The sequence below is a fragment of the Pan troglodytes genome, chromosome 13, assembly GCF_028858775.2.
Source record: "Pan troglodytes isolate AG18354 chromosome 13, NHGRI_mPanTro3-v2.0_pri, whole genome shotgun sequence".
Lineage (NCBI taxonomy): Eukaryota > Metazoa > Chordata > Mammalia > Primates > Hominidae > Pan > Pan troglodytes.
Genome location: NC_072411.2, coordinates 19,988,667 through 20,010,000, shown reverse-complemented (window position 1 = coordinate 20,010,000; position 21,334 = coordinate 19,988,667). Strand labels below are relative to the sequence as shown.

At 38.8% G+C, this 21,334-nt stretch overlaps 1 protein-coding gene across 14 annotated transcripts in view; it reads left to right on the top strand.

Annotated features, from left to right (window-relative positions):
- The window catches only part of C13H2orf76 (chromosome 13 C2orf76 homolog), an 85,943-nt gene that overhangs the window by 42,638 nt on the left and 21,971 nt on the right, over nt 1-21,334 (top strand). For 7 of the 14 annotated variants that reach the window (XR_008546557.2, XR_010149692.1, XM_009443180.5 and 4 more), the window contains 3 exons: nt 3,175-3,225; nt 6,883-6,920; nt 12,692-12,773. Coding sequence is in view for 11 of the 14 variants with exons in the window: in XM_009443180.5 (XP_009441455.1) it covers nt 3,175-3,225; nt 6,883-6,920; nt 12,692-12,773 (171 nt within the window). In the remaining 3 variants the exon portion in view is untranslated. Of the gene's footprint in view, nt 1-3,174; nt 3,226-6,882; nt 6,921-12,691; nt 12,774-12,910; nt 13,147-21,334 lie in introns of those variants that run through there. The other 7 variants (XM_063790357.1, XM_009443179.5, XR_008546558.2 and 4 more) reach the window with 5 other exon arrangements.

Sequence of the window (21,334 nt, the reverse complement as noted above, 5' to 3'; positions counted from 1 at the left end):
AAGACCCCCGCTTTAGAAGGGTTGTCAGAGGAGGTGGCACTTCAGTTAAGATGTAAAGGCAGGAAGAGAATAGGTGCTCGCTGTGTCCTGGTCGTTGTCTCTTCTCTCAGAAGTCTGGATTGAACATAAGACTGATTTGATTTCTTCAGTCGTAGACATCTCTAAATGATAATAGCTTCATGGGGCCATCTGTTCTTCACCTCACGGCTTTCTTCAGGGAGTTTCATTGTCTAATTGAGGAAATATAAATGTCAATACATTAAATGGAATTAATTCTCCTTTCTGATGTTTAATGAATACTTCTTTGGCCCATAATTCACAAATGATGGAGACACAAGAAGAATAAAATGAAGTACATATGCTCTGGTAAGCCTAAGCCAGAGGTTTCAAATTGGTATCTGGCAGGCAAATCCTGCCTCCAGAGAGGTTTCTTTTGGCCTATAGTGTTTTAAAAGTCAAGAAATTTCACCTAAAACCCTAGACTTGTAGCGTTGCCATTTAAATCTTTAGGTGTGGCCACTCCAGGCTCATGTTCCTACAGCACTGTGATCAGTCAGCACTGACTGGCAGAGCCCCCTTTGATGGGCGCATGCTCTCAGATCTCACTGCCCCTCCTTGTTTGACCTGCTTCACTTACCTGTTGTCACCTGTCTGGCCTCTGGGTGAATTTGAGTACGAATCATCTCAGGGTTTTTTTTGTTTTGTTTTGTTTTGTTTTGTATTTAAATATCTCTGCCTGGGACCAGCCTACCGTGAGTCAGATCCACTCGTGCCAGGCTGGGTGATCCTGACATGCAGCCGGGGTGAGGACCACACTCCTAGGACCATAGCACTGGCTGGAAACGTACTTTTGTTACAGCATTCACCACTGGAGCACACGCTGTCATGAGTGGGCAGCTCCTCTTTTACTCTGTTCCTGGAATACCTGGTAGTAGGTGCTTTAAATGCTTGTAACATAAATGAATAAATTATATTTTAATTTGATACGTATTTGATCTTGAAAAAGCATTTAAAAAAAACCCACATTTCCTGACCAGGTGTAGTGGCTCATGCCTGTAATCCCAGCACTTTGGGGGCGAGGTGAGAGGATTGCTTGAGCCCAGGAATTTTAGATCAGCCTGGGCAACCTAGTGAAACCTGTCTATTAAAAAAAAAAAAATGCCGGGACTATGGGCATGGTGCTGAGCGCCTGTAGTCCCAGCTACTTGGGAGGCTGAGGTGGGAGGATTGCTTGAGCCCAGGAGGTCAAGGCTACTGTGAGCATAATCACACCCCTGCACTCTAGCCTGGGCAACAGAGCAAGACCCTGTCTCAAAAAACCTTCACGTTTCCTAATTTAGACACGTGGATATTTTTTGTTTGTTTTAGTTTTCTTTAGTAGGTAACACATTCATGTGGTTTTAAGATCAACATGTAGAAAGGAATATAGTGAAAAGTCTCCTTTACCCTTCTGGTCTCTGTCTGACCAGTGCAGCACCCCCCTGCCCTCCCTACCCCCCACTCAGCAAGTACAAGCAAATCCCACCATAAATTCTCATTTTACCCCCTTTTTACTCAAAAGGTAGCTTCCTAAAAATAATGTTCTCTCATATCTCTTTAGCCTTGATGTAACTTGAAGATCTTATCATGTTAGTAGAGAGCTTTCTTCTTTTTCTTTTAACAGTTGAAAAGTATTTTTCATTGTTTGGGCATATTATGATTTACTTAACGAGTACCTAATTGAAGGACATTTGGACTTTTCCTAACATTTGCTGCTGTGAGCAATGCTGCAGTTAATACCCTTCTATGAATGTCATTTTACACACACTCATGTGTGTAGTATAGTTCTATGATAATAAATTTCCAGCTGGGCATAGTAGCTCATGCCTGTAATCCCAGCACTTTGGGAGGCCAAGGTGGGCAGATTGCTTAAGTTCAGGAGTTTGAGACCAGCCTGGGCAACATGACAAAACCCCGTCTCCACAAAAAAATACAAAAAATCGCTGGGTGTGGTGGCATGCACCTGTAATCCCAGCTACTTGGGGGGTTGATGCAGGGGGATCACTTGAGTCTGGGAGGTCGAGGCTGCAGTGAGCCATGTTTGTTCCACTACACTCCAGTCTGGGCAGCAAAATGAGACCCTGTGTCAATCAGTTAATCAATAAATTCGTTCATTCACTCATTGATTCTGAAGTGGAATGGCTAGGTCAAGGAGTATGTGCATATGTAATTTTGAGAGATATATATATACTCACACATATATATATATACATTTCTCTGTTAGGTGTTGTACCAGCAGATCTTATTAATTAAAATTAGTACTGGCATTTGGAATATGTTTTTAAAAGAATATTTACTGTGTTTTGTTGTCTTTGCAGAGTTAGAGGAGTTATTTTGTTGGTTATATGAATTTTGGTAGAGTAATAAGATTGTTCTAGATCATTGGTTTCCACTAATGGCCAAAGACCCATAAGGGGCTCTAAGATTCATATGCTAAACAAACATCAGCTATATATATATATATATATATATATATATATATGTCTCACACAAGTATATTAGTATATATTTTAACTATACATAGATACTGTTGTCTAATGAAATTAAACATTCTTTTAATAGTGTTACTGAAGTCTTAGTTCAGGTAGTAACAACTCAACATCTTGTCAATAGCTCTAATATTTTAGATGGTGACATGCTTTGGCCGTATCCATACCCAAATCTCATCTTGCATTGTAGCTCCCATAATCCCCACCTGTCAGGGGAGGGACCTGGTGGGAGATAATTGAATCATGGGGGTGGGTTTTTCCCATGCTGTTCTTATGGTAGTGAATAAGTGTCGTGAGATCTGATGGTTTTATAAAGGGCAGTTCCCATGCACAGACCCTCTTGCCTGGCGCCATGTTAGACGTGCCTTTGCTCCTCTTTCACCTCCTGCCATGATTGTGAGGCCTCCCCAGTCCATTAAACATTTTTTTTAATAGATTACCTAGTCTTGGGTATTTCTTTATAGCGGTATGAAAATGGACTAATATAGATGGCCCTTGGATTTCGGTGATGTATTCATTCTGTGTTCTATCAGGTTTTTCAAGGTAACTTAGTCTGTAGATAGAAAAGAATAGAACCAAAAGACTGTGCATATTCTATGAGTGTCTATTTGCTTATTGTGTAAAAAAAATAATCTTTCTCTTGTAGATGTCCCTTTAAGGACCAGCCTGCCACCACCATTCAGAAATTATAAATATGGTAACCATTTTTTTATTCTTTTAAAATATATATAAATACAATTTTGCATTAGTTTGTTACAAACTTAAATTTGGTTTTCAAAAATGACTATCTGTAAATAAAAACGAATTTGGAAGTTTATTTAGAAATACAGGAATGCTAGTATATTGCTCAAATGAATTGTAATAGTAAGGAAGTGGTGTATTTGCAAAGAATAGCATGTTTGCCAAAACTATGTTTAAAATGAGTTTCTCTGCCAGGTAATTAGAAAAGGAAAAATGATTGAAGACTAAGAATTAAAAGAAGGGATTTAACATTTTAAATGCCAATAATTTGAGCATGTTATATAGTAGTTTTATGTGTTACAATTGATGATTTAAAAATGGAGTAATAAGGTAAGAAGCTAGATGTCATTCATTATTTGTTATAAAGAGGGCACAGTTATTAACCTTCAGCAGAGTGACACTCACCAAACTTTGAATTTGAGACTTCATTTGAAAGGTATGATGCACCTAATAAATATTTCTGTTAATTGGTGCAGACATTTTAAAGTATAAATTTTTTATTACCTTAGATTTTTTTTTGGAGTGGCTTTTCATTCTGTTCTCATTTGATAGAACAACTTATGACCTAAAATCCTTTGAAATCACAATCTTCGCCGTGTGTATGCATTTTAATATCCAGAAACTAATTGTGAGGTTATAAGGGGTAGTGAAGCAGAAGTTGAAGGCACTGAGTGGAAAGTACTTTGATTTATTGGGCTTAAAGAATTTACATACTCAATATTGAATAAGATAAAGGAATAGAAAGGATGATTAAGGTAAATATGAAACTTCTCAATTGTGGCTTTCAAGGCTTTCAAAGTATAATGTCTTGAAATATAGCCTTAAACTTGAATCAACTTACAGATGCCATTTTAAATTAGAATAGTTACATATGGTTTCCTTTTTTCATGGTGTGTGTGTGTGTGTGTGTGTGTGTATCTATATGTCTATGTGCAAAGCTGTGTTCCATGTAAGTTCTTTTGAAAGAAATTTTAGATAATGAAAGCGTTAGAATATCCAAGTTGCTAAGCATTATTGTGGTAGATAATGTACCTTTTAGACTATTCTATCTTATTAACATCCTTCTGCCCTAGTATTTCTATACTATTCAGATGAATTGGCAGAAAAAATGAATACATTTATTTGTGAAGAAATTATAGAACCACTCGAGTTTTGATAGACTTCAAGTGGCTTTGTCTGAACTTGGCTGTTTAACAATCTTCTGCTTTCTGTTGAACAAGAAAGGCTGCAGTGTTATTTTCACCTGTCATTGTCATCCGGGACTGCCACCTCATGGTCTGCGGGACAGGGCACTTTGTTAGGTATTCGGGAGTGGAAAGAGTGTGGAGTCAGATTTCAGTTTTGCCAGTCACTGTCTCCCTACCCTTTGGCAAAGGGCTGGTTCTCTCTGCCACCAAGAGCCTGAGATATCTCAGAGCCCTCCTCCCATTTAATTGGCATCCACATCTATTATTGATTTACCACGCATGCTACTTATCTTAAATCCCTATCGCCTAGACATGACGCATGAGGGCACACAAGAATGTAGTTGTTGTACAGTGTGGGCTGCTCATCCCTCTCTGTTTCATAAAGCTGTGTGTGATGCTCCACAAATACATGATGATATTTTTATGAGGTTGCTTTCCTCAAGGAATTTGTATTAAGAAAACAATGCCCACAGGTGTTGTTTGTGATAATTATGAGGATTATTTGAAAGAAGCAAGAACAAGGGAAGCAGCTTATTCAACACAGAAAGGGACAGTAATACATCTCTCTGCTGGTTTGTCATTTCTCCTTTCTTACCCACTCCTCAGGTCACACCCCTTTCTGTTGGAGAGAAAAATCTGGCAAAAACTTCTCTTCAAAACATTTCTTTTTCTGCTAAAATATGTAGCCGTTTAATTGTGTGTTTGCCAAACCTATTAGAGCAGCAGGATTTCTAGTTTAAAGACTCATTAGCAAAATATATAGAACAGGATTAATATTTAGTAAGGTCAGACTATAGTTTTGCAGGTTGATTGCAACAGACTTTGAGCTCCTGTTATTTTAAAAATACTATTGGCTTCTCTCACTTGTCTCAAATAATAAACATATCTATAGTAAGAAAAAGGACATGATAGGTAATTTGGAATACTAGATAAGCTGAAAGTCAACTTTGTTTATTTTCTTACACACATTTTAAGCTTATTTTTAGCAATTATGGTTTATTTACATCCCTAATATGCATATTTTACTTAGGTTAGATTTATTTTTATTTCTTAGGAATACAGAGTTACTGAGGATTATGTTGACCTTGTATAAAAAATTACAAGGCCAGGTGCAGTGGCTCATGCCTGTAATCCCAGCACTTTGGAAGCTGAGGAGGGCAGATCACCTGAGGTCAGGAGTTCGAGACCTAGCCAACATGGTGAAACCCTGTCTTTACTAAAAATACAAAAATTAGCCAGGTGTGGTGGTGGGCGCCTGTAATCCCAGCTGCTCGGGAGGCTGAGGCAGGAGAATTGCTTGAACTTGGGAGGTGGAGCTTGTAGTGAGCTGAGATCATGCCACTGTACTGCAGCCAAGGCGACAGAGCAAGACTCCGTCTCAAAAAAAAAAAAAAATTGCAATAGATAACTGAAAGTTGACTATTTAAAATAATGGGCAAATTCAGAGTGCTAGTTCTTATCTAGGCAGCCACCTTATTGTGTATTATGAGAACATAGTTAAATAAGGTCTGTTTTAAAAACAGATCCTTTCATTTCCTGTCACTGTTGGAATTCCTTGTTACAACGTGATTGATAGGAATGAGTTTTAGTTTAAGTTTGGGAGTTTATTCAATAATACACTGTAATCATAATGCATTCATTAAATGTTTAAATAAAAACGAGTGAAGAATCGGAAACTTTCTGAATTTCAACCTGTTGAATGGCTGCGTAGATTATGTAATTAAGGGCTGATTGTTGCTGAGTTCGAATTTTACCCAAGTGTGGAGAAATTACTTACTGGAAGTGCACAGTGTAGGCTGACTTCAAGATAAACAAATTAAGGAGTGAAGTTGGGTTTGAATAGAGCAGATTAAATGGTGTGAGCCTGTGCAGTATTTGCAAACCAAGAGACAGATAGTGATATTCCTGGGGCATTAGCAGCCTTGCTCAGATTCCCGGTGGTCCTAGATACAGTGTTTGAATTCTGAGAGTGGCAACACCTGTATCATCATTTGCTCTCTTGTCATTATATCTCATCTGAATAGATTTTTTTGAACTGCATTTGCTAATGTCTATTTTAAGACTTTTTTTTTTTTTTACATTATTTGCTAATCCTGTTCTGTAGTGACTCCAAAAAAACAAGGTACAGTAATCTGGTTTGCTTGTCTTCCATTCTAAGAAAAAATGTGCTGAGTTGACAAAAAGTTCTGACACACACTGCTGTGTGTCAAAGACCAAGGCTTTAAAAGATAAAGATCTTTTACTTCAGTTTTAATGATCTACAGAAGTAATTTTTCTTTTACTGTATAGTATATTTCTAAATGAGTCTGGTTATAAAACAAGGACTTACATTTCTCAATTTCGTAGCCACCCTCCACCCATTTTAATAATTTGAAAAGAAGTTTAGAATAAACTGTGTAAAAAGATAACTTGCTTTTTTCTTTCAGATACACTAAAGATTATTCATCAAGCACATAAATCAAAGGTATGTTCCACAGGTACAGTATCTGGCACATAGCAAGTAATCAATGTTGGTTGAATTTGTGAATAAGTGAATGAATACATGTACATCTAAAATATTTCCCATTATAATAGCGCTTTTTATTTTGTAGGTACCCTTTTTACTGCCTTAGCTTTTTCATTGAAGAAAAATAAGCTATTTCCCTGTTAGTGGTAGATCCTTTTTAAAAAAGTGTTAATTAAAAAAAGTATACCATATTTTGTTTATCAAGCACATGTTTAACATAAAATAAGCACAAAACTTGGAAAAGTAAATTCAATTTACAGATAAAAGAAACTGCTTATTATCTGGCAATCCAGTGTCTTTGATTTTCTTAATTCTGTACCAGAACAAAAGGGCCAGATGCAGACACAAATAATTCACTTGTTCTAATTTGATTCTTGCTGTGTATAAGAGAAGGCACAGAACTGTGGCTCTGGGAACACACCTTTTAGCTCCACCAAGACCACGGCCTGCAATCCTGAAGTTGTCTTACCTTTCCCAAAGAGAGCTGTTTATTTATGGGTTTGTTGTGTGTTTATATTTCTGTTTCTTTACTTTTTTAGAGTAATGTTTTTATGAAGCCACAATCAAAGATTTGTTTATCATACAGACAGAACAGAGTGATCTTTTTTTCTTTAATCTCTGGCCTTCTATAGAGTCCTCATTAAAGCAGTAATCTTCCTGTATTATATAAACTACTCAAGAACAAGATATTATTTGTCATATCCCAATACCTAGCACAATGCCTGGCTCATAGGAGTTTTTCCATAACAATTTTTGAATGAAGTATTTATTAATTCATTTTATTTCATTGTCTTCTGTAGTCGTAGATGTACTCCATACACTCAATCACCTTTCAGATAAATGTGTATCACAGATCACAAGAAAATGGCATGAGGGTATGTCTGTTGACCATTGATTAGTAACTGTGTTTTAAAATTTATGTTATTTAAAAAATTTTTTTGTGGCTTAAAACAACACACATTTATTCTCCTACAATTCTGGAGGTCAGAAGTCCAAAATCAGTTTCACTGAGCAAAAGTCAAGGGTTTAGTAGGCTTGGTTCCTTCTAGTAACTTTATTTTTTATACCAAGGATCGTATATGCCAGTTTTACAATATCCATTGTGAAATGCCTCAAAATGTCATGCTCACACGTGTCTGGGGCTGTGGTATGGAATCTGCCCTTTTGATTGGCACTAGAATGTGTGGCCACCATATTTGGACTTCCTCCAATTTCTCTCCTCTGGGACAGGAATGTTTTCAACCTCATTCCTAAAATGTAGAGAATAGGTAATGTTCTGTATTTTTATGTATTATATACATCTAAAATACAAATACAAATATAAAATAAAGTTAAAATAAAACAATACGCTCTTCGAAAAGGTTGTAAAGCAAAGTGAGTCCCCATTCTCCATTCATCGCTGCATGTTCTACATCATTTGGCTTTTCATATGCTCATGTTTCCAAAAAGGAGTAAGTAGTAAATTATTCCTTTATCTTAGTGGAGACATAGTTCATCATGTTCAAATTATCAGTGTTATAACATTTAAAAAATCTGGAAATTATCCTGTCATCGGAAGACAAAACAATCTTAGAATTGTTACTTATATTTAAGACATATGTTTCACACTGGCAGGTTCTCGTTATAAAATTAGGGCTTGTTTTTCCAGTTGAACAATGTATTTGTTTAAGGGAGGACTCCCAAAACAATTAAGTCACTCAGAGTGCTTCTGGAATCTGGCTTTATAAACTTTCATCCAAATCATAACAATGCTAGTTAAGATGCCCTGGGGATGGTTCTGCAAGTTTCTGCTTCAACTTTTCTAAGGGAAGAGTTCAATATATTTTCACAGATACGGTTTTGAAACTTCAGAGAAACTTCATCCACATGTCCTCATTTGTGCCTTATCCAGTTCACAGTCATTTTTCTCATTTCCAAGTTATTGTTCTCCTTTCATTTTCTATTCCCCATCTGCGGGGCCTGTGGCATTGCTGGCTTGGCCTGTTAGTGTTCCAGCTCAGCTGTAATTTTAATCTCCTTCGTCAGCTGAAAGGAGAGACTTCTAAATAATTCCTTTGTCTTAATGAACTCATTCATAAAAGGCATTTTCCCCATTTCCCTAATTTTCTGGGCTTAGAGACTTTCCTAATTGCAGTTACTACGTATCCTCAGAAATTTCTTCCCATTCCCACAATAAAAAGACTGACTGGATACCTTCCCACCCGAGCCTCCTCTGTGTGTGTGTGTGTGTGTATGTGTGTGTGTATTATGGATGGTAATCAGTGGTGTGTTTATAAAGTCAGAATACTTTCTATTAAAAAGATTGAAATAAAAACTTTAATTTCCATTTTATGTGTGGAAGTCATATCCTGGAACAAACTTTATAAGAAATGTGCAAGGTCTTTAAAAAGAAAACTTAAAATGCTGCTGTCCTTCCTCACCCCTCATCACACACACACTTGAAAATACGAATCTAAACTCTGCGATTAATTTTTCAGACCCATTAAAGTGAACTCCTCTCAAGATCTGTGCGTTTTATTGTGTGAAACTGTACTTCAACTTAACAACAAAACAAAACCTGCTATGAGAGTTCCAAAATAAGACTTAAATAGAAATGCTTAGGATATTTTGAATAGGAAGATACAACAGCGTAAAATCAGTTCTCTCTTAATTTACATATTTAATGCTGCCCCAATAAAATACAATACTTGTGTTTATATGTAAACTAAATAAGCTGATTTTAAAATCAGTATGTAAAAAATAATAATAATCAGGAGAATTTTGAAAAAGAGAAATGAGAGTAATTAGCTCTAACATATAAGACATGTTATAAAACGATAATAATTAGAACAGTATGGCACTGTCACATGAACTGGTAGTTTAAGGGCACAGAATTAAAAGTTCCAAAATAGACCCCAATATTTCCAAATATGGAAATTGAATGTATAGTAAATATGGCATTTCAAGTTTGTAAAGAAAAGATGGAGGACTCAATAAATAGTATTTGAATAACTGTGTAAACATCTAAAAAACAGCTAAGTTGAATCCATGTATTTTTCTTTATGCCAAAATAAATACCCCTTGGATTAAAAAATTAAACCCATAGATGAGGATAGAGATGAAACAGATGGAACATGACTTGATAATTTGTTCAAGTTGGGTCCTGGGTACAGGGCAGGGGGTTTATTACACTATTCTGTATCTATCGTATATTTGAAGTTCTCCACGATGAAAAATTCAAAAAATGAAATTCTTAAAAATATTTGAAGAGAACAGGGAATTTAAAAAATCTTGGAGTGAAGAAGGGCTTTCTAAATATGACAGAAAGCTGAGAAACGATATGAGATTGATACATTTTACTTCATTCACTAACTTATTTATTCCACGAAAATTCATTTAACACCTTCTATGTAAAAAAAAAAAAACAAAAAAACACTGAGAAAAAGCAAGGAACAAATGAAAAGTGGGGGAAATTTTTCTAACTTACAGGAAAGGCCGAATTTCCTTAGCATGTGAAGATGCTCTAGACTCTACAACTCTATTGGAAAAATTAGCCTACAATTCCATTAAAAAATAGAAAATATTCAGAACTTTAAGCATAGTAAAATACAAATTAAGGCTATACTTAATCCACACCTTTCAGATTGGCAAGGATCAGAAGGCTTTGCTAACATACTGTGTTGGGAGGCTGTGGGAAACAGGTCCTCTCAGTGGTCCCAGTCCTCTCTGGAGAACTAGATAGCTGGTGGATGGGGATTGGAAGGAGACTGACTTTTCACTTTCTATTCATATATGCTTGGAGAACTTTGTATAATGAGTAGATATTACTTATTGTTTTTTGTTTTTTTTTTTTTGAGACACAATCTCACTCTGTTGCTCAGGCTGGAGTGCAGTGGCATGAACACAGCTCACTGCAACCTCTACCTCCCAGGATCAAGATATCCTCCTGCTTCAGCCTCCTGAGTATCTGGTAGTATAGATGTGTGCCACCACACCCAGCTAATTAAATAAAACTTTTTTTTTTTTGGTAGAGATTGGGTCTTGCTATCTTGCTCAGGCTGGTCTCAAACTCCTGGGCTCAAACAGTCCTCTTGCCTTGGCCTCCCAAAGTGCTGGGATTACAGACTGTATTACCTATTCTAAAATGATTTTTTGAGTAAAGTATTTTTTCTTTTAATCTGTATGCTCTGGAGTTTTAAGCCCCTGTGCTCTGCAGTGAATGAGGTCCATAAACCCTGCGCGGCTTGGGCTTCTGATTTGGCTGCTGAGAGGCCTTTCTGTTGACTCTCTGTCTCAGCTGTATTCTACAAATAGAATATGTTGCTAAACAGGTGTGTTCTGGTTGACAAGTGGTGCTGTGTGCCACTAGTGGTTATCTCTTTGTGCTATTTAGGGGCAGATAGCAACTTTTTTTTTTTTTTTTTTTGAATGGAGTCTTGCTCTGTCGCCCAGGCTAGAGTGCAGTGGTGCAATATCAGCTCACTGCAAGCTCCGCCTCCCAGGTTCATGCCATTCTCCTGCCTCGGCCTCCTGAGTAGCTGGGACTACAGGCACCTGCCACCGTGCCCGGCTAATTTTTTTGTATTTTTAATAGAGACGGGGTTTTACCATGTTAGCCAGGATGGTCTCGATCTCCTGACCTTGTGATCTGCCTGCCTCGGCCTGCCAAAGTGCTGGGATTACAGGCATGAGCCACCGCACCCAGTCAATAGCAAGTTTAAATTTTCACTTGTATTTATGAGTCTCACTGGATTTGTAAATATCACTGGAGAGCACTCTCATTTACCCCCACCCCAAATCACATAGAGAAATATTCCAATTAATGTGACATGGAACCAGATGTTTTTTAGCTTGGGCAAGGTTTTTAGATATGTGGACTTCTGGCCGTTTGAAGTATACTTGTGGCCAGGTGTGGTGGCTCATGCCTGTAATACCAGTATTTTGGGAGGCCAAGGTCAGAGGATCACTTGACCTCAGGAGTTTGAGACGAGCCTGGGCAATATAGTGAGACCCCGTCTCTACTAAAAATAAAAAAAATTAGCCAGGCTTGGCGGCACATGTATGCAGTCCCAGCTACTCAGGAGGTTGGAGATGGGAGGATTGCTTGAGCCTTGGAGACTGAGGTTGTAGTGAGCCATAATCACGCCACTGCACTCCAGCCTAGGTGACAGAGTGAGACCCTGTCTCGAAAAACAAAACAAAAAAAGGAAGTATACTTGCTTCTCTCAGAAGTCGGACTGGCCAGAGCTGGAAGCTCAGCTCTGTCGCTGACCAGGTGAGGATGGCAGAAGATGATGATGATGATGCAGCAAAAGAACAGTGACAGCTAAGAGAGAGTGCTCACCCTGCGGCCGGCACTGCTGAGGGTTTATATGCCCCATCCTGTCACCCTTACCACAGGTGATGAGGAAGGGGCCTCTCCTCCCCTTTTCTACCGATGAGGAAATCGAGTCCTAGAGAGGTTGTGTAGCTTGTTGAGAACACACAGCTGGGTGCTGGTGGAGTCTGGATTTGCATCCTGATCTGACTTCACGCCCATGCCATGGAACTGTCCCCACTGCTTTATGTGGTGCGTGAGCTCGGCAGGACCTCACTGTGCCTCTGTTCACTGCCCTCATTACGGCCAGGGCAGTGGAATCTACTTAGATTATTGCTGTGCTCAAAGTTACAACTCTGTGTCTTTGAGAAGTCTCACCAAACAAACCCATGTAAGTACTGATAAAATGCAGATTTTCTTTTCTTTTTTTTAGACAAATGAACTTGTGCTGAGTTTGGAAGATGATGAAAGACTGCTGCTGAAAGAAGACAGCACTCTGAAAGCAGCTGGAATCGGTGAGGAAGGGGGCCTTGTGTTGCTGGAGGGGGAGCTCTGCTGGCCTATCCTGAGGCCTGGCTGATGGTATTTGGATAACTCACTGGAAAGTAAATGCTGTCCTTGGTCCCCCTGACACTGCCCGGTAACTGTTCAGAGGAGGAGGATGAGAATGATGTGCATTCCGATCTCTTGGCTGAGGACAGTAGGTGTCTGCTCTCCAAATATGCAGAATGCAAATGGCTGTTTTCAGAAGGTATGCTCAGAATTCTCCTGAGGGTCATTTTAAGTGATGGGTTGTTAGTACCACGTCTACTTACTCTTATCATTGTCACTTGAGCCGATGGTTGGAGAGAAATGGACATAGTAAGAACTAATGAGGAATAATGAAACGCATTGTTGGTATCACATGCAGTGTGGTTTTTGATAGTCTTCCGAATCACTCAGGGCCCACCAAGGCATGGAACTTAAAATAGGAACCTGGTGTGTGCAGCTGAAAACTACCTGATTGGGCCTTCCAGCCTAGAATGTGCATGTGGTTTTATTCTAAATAGATGTTATGTGACATGTTTTGTGACCATTAGATGTCACTGTTATTCTACGTATATGTACACCTAAAGCTGATCTGGCAGGAGAGGGAGTGGAGATTGTTGGGGAGGTCTGAGTGGTTAAAGGCAGTGTGCCCCTCACACACCTCTGCAGTTGGTGACGGATGCAGTGTCACAAGCCATGCTTCTTCTTAATTATTTATTAATTAATTTATTTTTTGAGACAGAGTCTCACTCTGTCGCCCAGGCTGGAGTGCAGTGGTGCAGTCTCGGCTCACTGCAACCTCCATCTCCCGGGTTCAAGCGATTCTCCTGCCTCAGCTTCCTGAGTAGGTGGGACCACAGGTGTGCACCACCACGCTTGGCTAATTTTTGAATTTTTTTTAGTAGAGACAGGGTTTCACTATATTGGCCAGACTGGTCTCGAATTTCTAACCTCAGGCGATGTGCCTGCCTCGGCCTCACATTGTTCATAATTATTTATATGCACTTGTTAAGGAACACGGTTAGTGAGGTGCACATTGGGAGCCTGGATTTTTTTTTTGACGAGTATTATTTTGAGTTACTTTAATCACGTGTATCAGGAATTTACTTCTGATTGATTCACGTGATGAGCATGAATTCCTGACATAGATCTTCTGAGTTAAATAGGATCTTAAATACCATGTTGTGAAATTTTAGACTTGATTTCTGTGTTGATGTCTACAATATTTGGTAGAATATTCTTGTCTTTCCATGTTATGAATATGTAAGGTTGTTATTTTGAAGAATGATTTTAAATTTGGCATTTGTTTCTTTAAATGCTATTATATTATTGTAGCAGGTGGCACCTTTGTGATTGGGGCATGTAGCACCCATAAGGTAGCCCTGCTTGTTGTTAAAGCATAAAGCATAATGAATATTACAGACTGATATTAATGGGGGTGTTGACAGACAGCTCCATGGAAAACACTGGAGAATCCAAAAATGAAAAAAAGGGTAATATTTCACAGGATGATAAAGTTGACATTTCAAATAAGTGAGGAAAGAATGATTTAGCCAGAAAATTATGTCAAGCCCATTGCCAAAGCATTCAGGAAAATAAAATTCAAACTCGTATCTCATCTCTGTTTTTATTACAAAATAAATTCTAGATGAGTTAAATGTTATAATGTAAAAAAATTTTTTAAAAAGAAAGTGTAGTTCAATAATTTCATAATCTTGGGAAGGAGAAGAGTTTTCCAAGCATGAGCTCAAAGACAGAAGCCATAAAGGGGGAGAAGTGATAAATTTGACTACCTATAAACTAAAAACTGTAAACACAGTTAAAGGAGAAACAATAAACTTTGAAAAATATCTGCAGCATATACAACAGATAAAAAGTTATTAGCCTGGGGTCGGGCGTGGTGGCTCATGCCTATAATCCCAGCACTTTGGGAGGCTAAGGCGGGAGGATCACTTGAGGTCAGGAATTCGAGACCAGCTTGGCCAATATGGTGAAATCCCATCTTCACTGAAAATACAAAAATTAGCCAGGTGTGGTGGCACATGCCTGTAATCCCAGCTACTTGGGAGGCTAAGGCACGAGAACGGCTTGAACCTGGAAGGTAGAGGGTGCAGTGAGCTGAGATCATACCACTGCACTCCAGCACAGCACTCCAGCCTGGGCAACAGAGTGAGACTCTATCTCAAAAAGAGAAAAAGAAAAAGAAAAAGAAGAAGAGAAAAAAAGAAAAGTTACTAGCCTGACTTTATAAAGAGCCCTTGTAATTACTATGAAAAAGAAAAATTCTATTGATAGAAGAAATAACTCACATATAAAAAATAGCTTCACCTTATTAGGAGAGAATGAGTACTTATTAGAAATGAGTACATAGATGCTGTTTTATGTAGTAGAGTCTAGTGTTAAGACTCTAGTCTGGGGCCAGGTGCAGTGGCTCATGCTTGTAATCCTAGCAGTTTGGGACGCCAGGCTAGTGGATTGCCTGAGGCCAGGAGCTCTAGATTAGCCTGCACAACATAGTGAGACCTCATCTCTATGAAAATAACAGAGTCCAGAGCCAGAGTGCTTGGGTCCAAAACCTGATTCTGTCTTTTACTGTCTGGGTGACCTTGGACAGCAGCAATTGTTATAAGATTAGCAGACATGAAAAAGTGGCATTGTCCAAGGGAGTTCAAGGTGTAGGAAAATGGATACTCTTATACCACCGTCGGGAATGAATATGACCTTGAATTTTCTGTGGGTCGGTTTGACCAATAAGACTTTCTCAAGTTTGAATTTCAATGATACTTGTTTCTAAGCCAACAGGGACAAGCTGTGAGGTTGTGCTAGGTCTTCAGAGGGGTGGTGGGGTTAGCCCTGACCTTCCCTGTATGTGAAGCACTGATGTAGAGCTTGATTTATTGAATAGAAATAGAACATACTGTGTGATACCATTATTGTTTGGGTTTTTTTGTTTTTGTTTTTGTTTTTGTTTTGAGACCAGAGTCTTGCTCTGTCGCCCAGGCTGGAGTGCAGTGGCACAATCTCAGCTCACTGCAGCCTCCACCTCCTGGGTTTAAGCAAGTCTCTTGCCTCAGCCTCCTGAGTAGCTGGGATTACGGGTGTGCACCACCATGCCCAGCTAATTTTTGTATTTTTTAGTAGAGACCGGGTTTTGCCATATTGGCCAGGCTGGTCTCGAACTCCTGACCTCAGTGATCCACCTGCCTTGGCCTCCCAAAGTGCTGGGATTACAGGCATGAGCCACTGTGCCCGACCCCATTATTGTTTTAAAATGTTTAAAGTATACATGTAAGATTATTGTTTATGTGTATATGGAGAAAAGATCATATGCCAAAATTATAGAAATGGTTTCTTGAGGTGGTGGCATTGCCAGTAATTGATATTCTTCTTTCTTTTCTGTATTATCTAATTGCTTTTATGGTGATTTAAAAATTTTTCTACAGTTTACATGTATTCCTTGTAATTAAAGGACGAATTTTTTTTAAAAGTATAAACCCATGAAGTTGGGGAAAATCGGTTAGAATGAAGGCTGTGTGCTTTGCTTGCTTTCTGTAAGCCTCTTATCCTCTCTGAAACTCTATTTTGTTTTCTGTAAAAACAGAATAATGAAACCTATTCTAGAAGGTTGTCATAAAGCTTGTGTAAAACAATGAAGGCATCGGGAGTGATGTGTGTAAAAAGCCCTCAGGAACAACTGCTTTGTTTGGAAACTGTCCTGGAGAAGGCAGTTGGCAAATGTTTTGACTTTACTAAAATATTGAGTTGTTGGTCTTGTTGTGATTAATTTCAAACTGACTTATGTAATGAACCATCTGTAAAGGTGAGAAGCAAATCCCTCTTTTTGTCTTCTTACTTTAAGGCTATTGGTCCTGGATCAGAGTCAGATTATTTTCCCAGATTCTCCACTCATTTCAGGGTGGTGTGAGGACTCCAGACTGCCCTCCGAAGTCCGAACTCCGGCAAGCCAGCAACCCTGGGCTTGGGGTGATTTGGGTCCCTGCAGGGAGTGATTTTCTCTTTGTTATCTAGAGTGGTGTTGCTATGCTCTTGGGGACAAGCTGAGGTTATACCTGGGGAAGGAGGTGAGGGTACCTGGAGAGCAACAAAAAATTCTAGTGAGAATTGAGTTGTGAAAATGATACTTGAAATGTGATTTTTTTTTTTTTTTTTTAAAGACAGAGTCTCTCTCTGTCGCCCAGGCTAGAGTGCAGTGGCGCGATCTCGGCTCACTGCAACCTCCGCCTCCCAGGTTCAAGTGATTCTCCTGCCTCAGCCTCCGAGTAGCTGGGATTACAGGCACGCGCCACCACGCCCGTCTAATTTTTGTATTTTTAGTAGAGACGGGGTTTCACCACGTTGGCCAGGCTGGTCTTGAACTCCTGACTTCAAGTGATCTGCCCACCTCGGCCTCCCAAAGTGCTGGGATTACAGGCGTGAGTCATTGTGCCTGGCCTGAAATATGTGATTTTTCTAGGGAATTTTCCCTCCCTCAGTGCCGTGTCTGCTTAGATTTTTAAGAGGTTTAAGAGAAAAATTCGAAGTCATCTCTGTCTCCCTTTTCACTGCTTGATCTTGCTGTAGAGCTGTCACTCTGCTATCACAGCCAGTTGCCATGGGAATAATGCCAGGGTAACAAATTTATCGTTAGGACTTTTCTGCAGTAGTCATGAAAGGAAAAGAAAGGCTGCAAGTGGGGAAATTAGGGGAAAAAAACGTGTTTGAAGATTTCTTTTCTCAGGGAGAAATTCTCTAGTTCATCCTTTGGCTTTTTATCTGCACTGCAGATCCCCGTGGAACATTCTACACCTGACGTCAGTGGAAGTTTTTGCTTGTGGACCCAGTACGAAAATACGTACTTCAAAAAGATTTGATCAGTAGAAGCAAGAAGAGACTTTTACCTAGAAATGTTACTTATAATTTTTTGTCAGCAATTGTAGTTTTATGGGCTAATTCCCCTAAGTAATAAATTTACATGTAAGCTTTTTTTTTTAAGTGTTATTTTCTCCCTTTCATTTTGCTACATTCTACTACTGTTGTCTTTCGAATCTGGTCTGGTTTAAGAGAGCAATTGTGGCCGGGTAACTCTTCCAAAGCCAGTTGTGTTTCATTGGAAACATTTTAAAACAAGATACAGTGGCCAAACTGTAAGTGTTTATCTGAGGGAAGCATTCTCGGCAAGCCAGGTCCTGTAATAATTCCAGAACTCCCTCGTGGTTTGTTTTCATTTTGCGTGTCACTTCTGTCATCTGCCCCCAACCGGAACCCTGTCGTTCACGCCTCGCCCCTTTGGGTGATCTTGTCTGTACAGCTAATATTGTGGGATTCTGTGGCTCCCCCTTCTCTTTTGGGATGATGTTTGATTTGTGTTTCCTTAAGGCGTGGGTCCCCTTCCCTTTCTTTTTCTGGGTAGCAATATTTTAGGTCATGCGTGTTTTCTTCCTTCGACAGTATGTTATGGTGGCCGTTCTTCACTCTTACATAGAAACAGTGATAATCTGGTTACTCGGTAATGTGGGTGTCAGACCCAGGAAACTGGGGGGTTCCAGAAGCAGGACTCAGAGTGAACCTCTGTAGAGTGTTTCCCATTTTACCTTCCCACACCATGGTGGAAATTACAGGCATGTACCCAGTCTATCAAAGACCGAGGTTTTTTGTTGTTGGTGGTGGTGGTGGTGGTGGTTTTTTTTTTTTTTTTTGGCTAGTTGTTTTCTTCAAACTGTAGTTTGAAATCTTCTCTGCCAGCAGATCCAAAACAAATATTTGAAGCAAGTCATGAAGTAAAAGGCACAGCACTTGGGACGTCTGTTGGTGATGAAAACTTAGAAATATAACTCAGCTGTGAGCACAGCTGTGAATGATTTATAGATTAGGATTTTATGACATTTGGGAGGCTAGGCTATACTCCTAGAGCAGGAGAGAGGGTGAAACTTTGTCCTTTTGGTCTCAGATTGCCACAGAAGCCACACCTCGCCCTTCCTGTATTTTTTTTTGTCAACAGTGTGCAGTTATTGTCACATGTCAGCTTCCAAGATTGTGGATTTTCTGTACCACAAAATCAGTGCGCGTCTCAGTCTCCTTTTTTCCAGACAACAGGGGCTGCGCCTCATACTACGTTGGTGCTGACTAGCATGAGGCTAGGGACTCAGAACATACGGATAAATCCTTGTTGATAGATGAGTTTATTGAGATAAATTAAGAGTTTAAATACATTGCATTTAATTTTTCTTGGGATTTTATACTTAAAATCGATTGTTCTTATATTCTTTCATTTAAAGTCATTATCATTATGTTCCTGTTAAAGTTGTGTGTGTGTGTGTGTGTGTGTGTGTGTGTCTTGTCTGTCTGTCTGGAAGCATTATAAAATGATTAATTTTATATCCAAAGTTTGAAAGCCCTAGCTTGTGTTTATTTCATTAAACTTGAACATCAGTATTAAAGGGATCCTACAAATGTATTTGGAGGGTTCTTGGTTTCATTTGATAGTAAGACGAAGGGATGAAGTGGCAGTGTATTTATTGGATTTTAGATTGCACATTCATTTCAGATTCCCATGCCAAGGCACTCTGCACCTGACTGCACTGCCGCCTGCAGCACATTTAATTTAAAATCAGGTGCCCTGGGGGACCAGCACAAGGTAGACTTCCTGAGGGTTCATCCCCAGCCAGTTTTAAAGGAGCCATTTTAAATAGTATTTGGGAAGCAGGAATTTAAGGGATAATGGTGGAAAGTGATTATGTAGAAACCTTAAAAATCATTTATAATTGGTTTTCACATAAATTGGCAAATAAATTTGCAGCATAAGTCCCTGAAATCATTCTCTGAAACATTTTCCACAGAGTCTTACAGATGTAAGAAAACATTATATTCTACTTCTGCTTAAGGACCACATTACTAAAATTTAAAACCCATTTAATGTTTTACTTTCGAATGTTTGGAGTAAATTTTAATTTGTGTGTTTTCCGATTTGTTAAGGGTGAAAAATTTTTTAAATCAACCTGAAGTATTATAGTTTAACCCATTTGTTTACCTAGATTTCCTGAAAACAAGTGCAGTCATCTGAAAATAAAATCTTTACACTGCAGACTCTCATTTTGAGTCTACATTATGAGAGCTAGCATAAATGCCTTATGTAAATAATGGATTGATGTTTAAGTTAACTGGACCCAAAAGAACCTATGTGTCAAAACAGAACTGCTTAGTCCTTGCTTTCCAGCAGCTTCTCTGAACCTACTATTGCTGAAGAGCCACACAACATATTAGTTTCTCAAAAGGGGTTCAGATAAATGTCAACTGCAGTAAGTGAAAATTGTAATTACAGTTAGCGTGGACTGAGCGAAGTGCTGTGTGGGCAAAGCGCTGTGTAAAGTTCTGTATGTAAATAGCACATCACAGATAAAACCTTGCTCTGTGATTATTAAGAACAGGGTGTCTTTTGCTCATTCTCCATTAGAAGGTTGATTAGAATCACTTGCAAATTATATACATCTACCTCTGGGCATGCTTTCCTTCAAAAAAGGAAACCCCAGGAGCTTTTTCTATAAGGGATAGATTTCCAAATATCTTTGAATATTAAAGTTTTTGAAGCTCTCTTTCTTGATTTTCTTTTTCCCACTGATTCCAAGTGTGGAGGAGTCTTTTACCCATTCTTTTAGATGCCACTTTCTTGTAAAATTTAACTGTACCTTAACTTACTGTTTGCACAGGGTGCATCTTTTTACAGCTCCTCCTTATTGATCTCCAGTTTCTCTGTGCTGTATCCCCCACAGGCTCCTTGTCATGCGAGGTTGCAATCTGATTTTCATCTACTCAGATTAAATTTAATCTTGAAGATATAGTAGAGGACTGGAATGAGGATCTGTGACTATGGGTGGCTTTATTTTCTTCTTTTGACACTTGTTTATTTTCTGTAATGAGCATGGATAGCTTATGATTAACAAACATTAAATTGGATATTCTTGAAAACAGCAAAAACATTTTTAATGAAATGGCATGCTAATCTCATTAATTTCATTATTTTGTGATAAAGTCTAATGATGAGATGAGAGTTGTAAACTAAGAGACGAGTGGTAATCCTTGGCACCCTTTCTTATTATGCTATTTATTTGACTTGGAGAGTTTTACTTGTCTGTTTTTAGAGAGTATGTTAATTGAGTGCTCAGTATGCATTACGAATAATCTTGTCTGTTTTCTTGTGGAGATTCTGAAGGCCCTTTTGCTCTTTCTGTAAAAGCCAAGCAGACTGTATTAACTTCTGGTTTAATTTGAAAAATGAATGTGGAACTTGTTGGCACAACACCTTAAAGAATTGCATGTTTAATAATTGGAAGGCTTTCCATCAGATTTGTCTCTAGCCTGAATTAATAATGTTGCTGACTTATTGTTTTAGAAGACGCAGTCCTTGACCTGCTAGGTTGAAAGAATTGTGACTGCTCTGAACCTTCATGGGTCCTTTAGCTGTGCCATCTCCCTTGTGAATAATTAGAGGTATTTGAAGGTATTGAGGTAGAAGCCAATTTGTGTCTTTCACTTTGCATATTGTTGAAGCCGC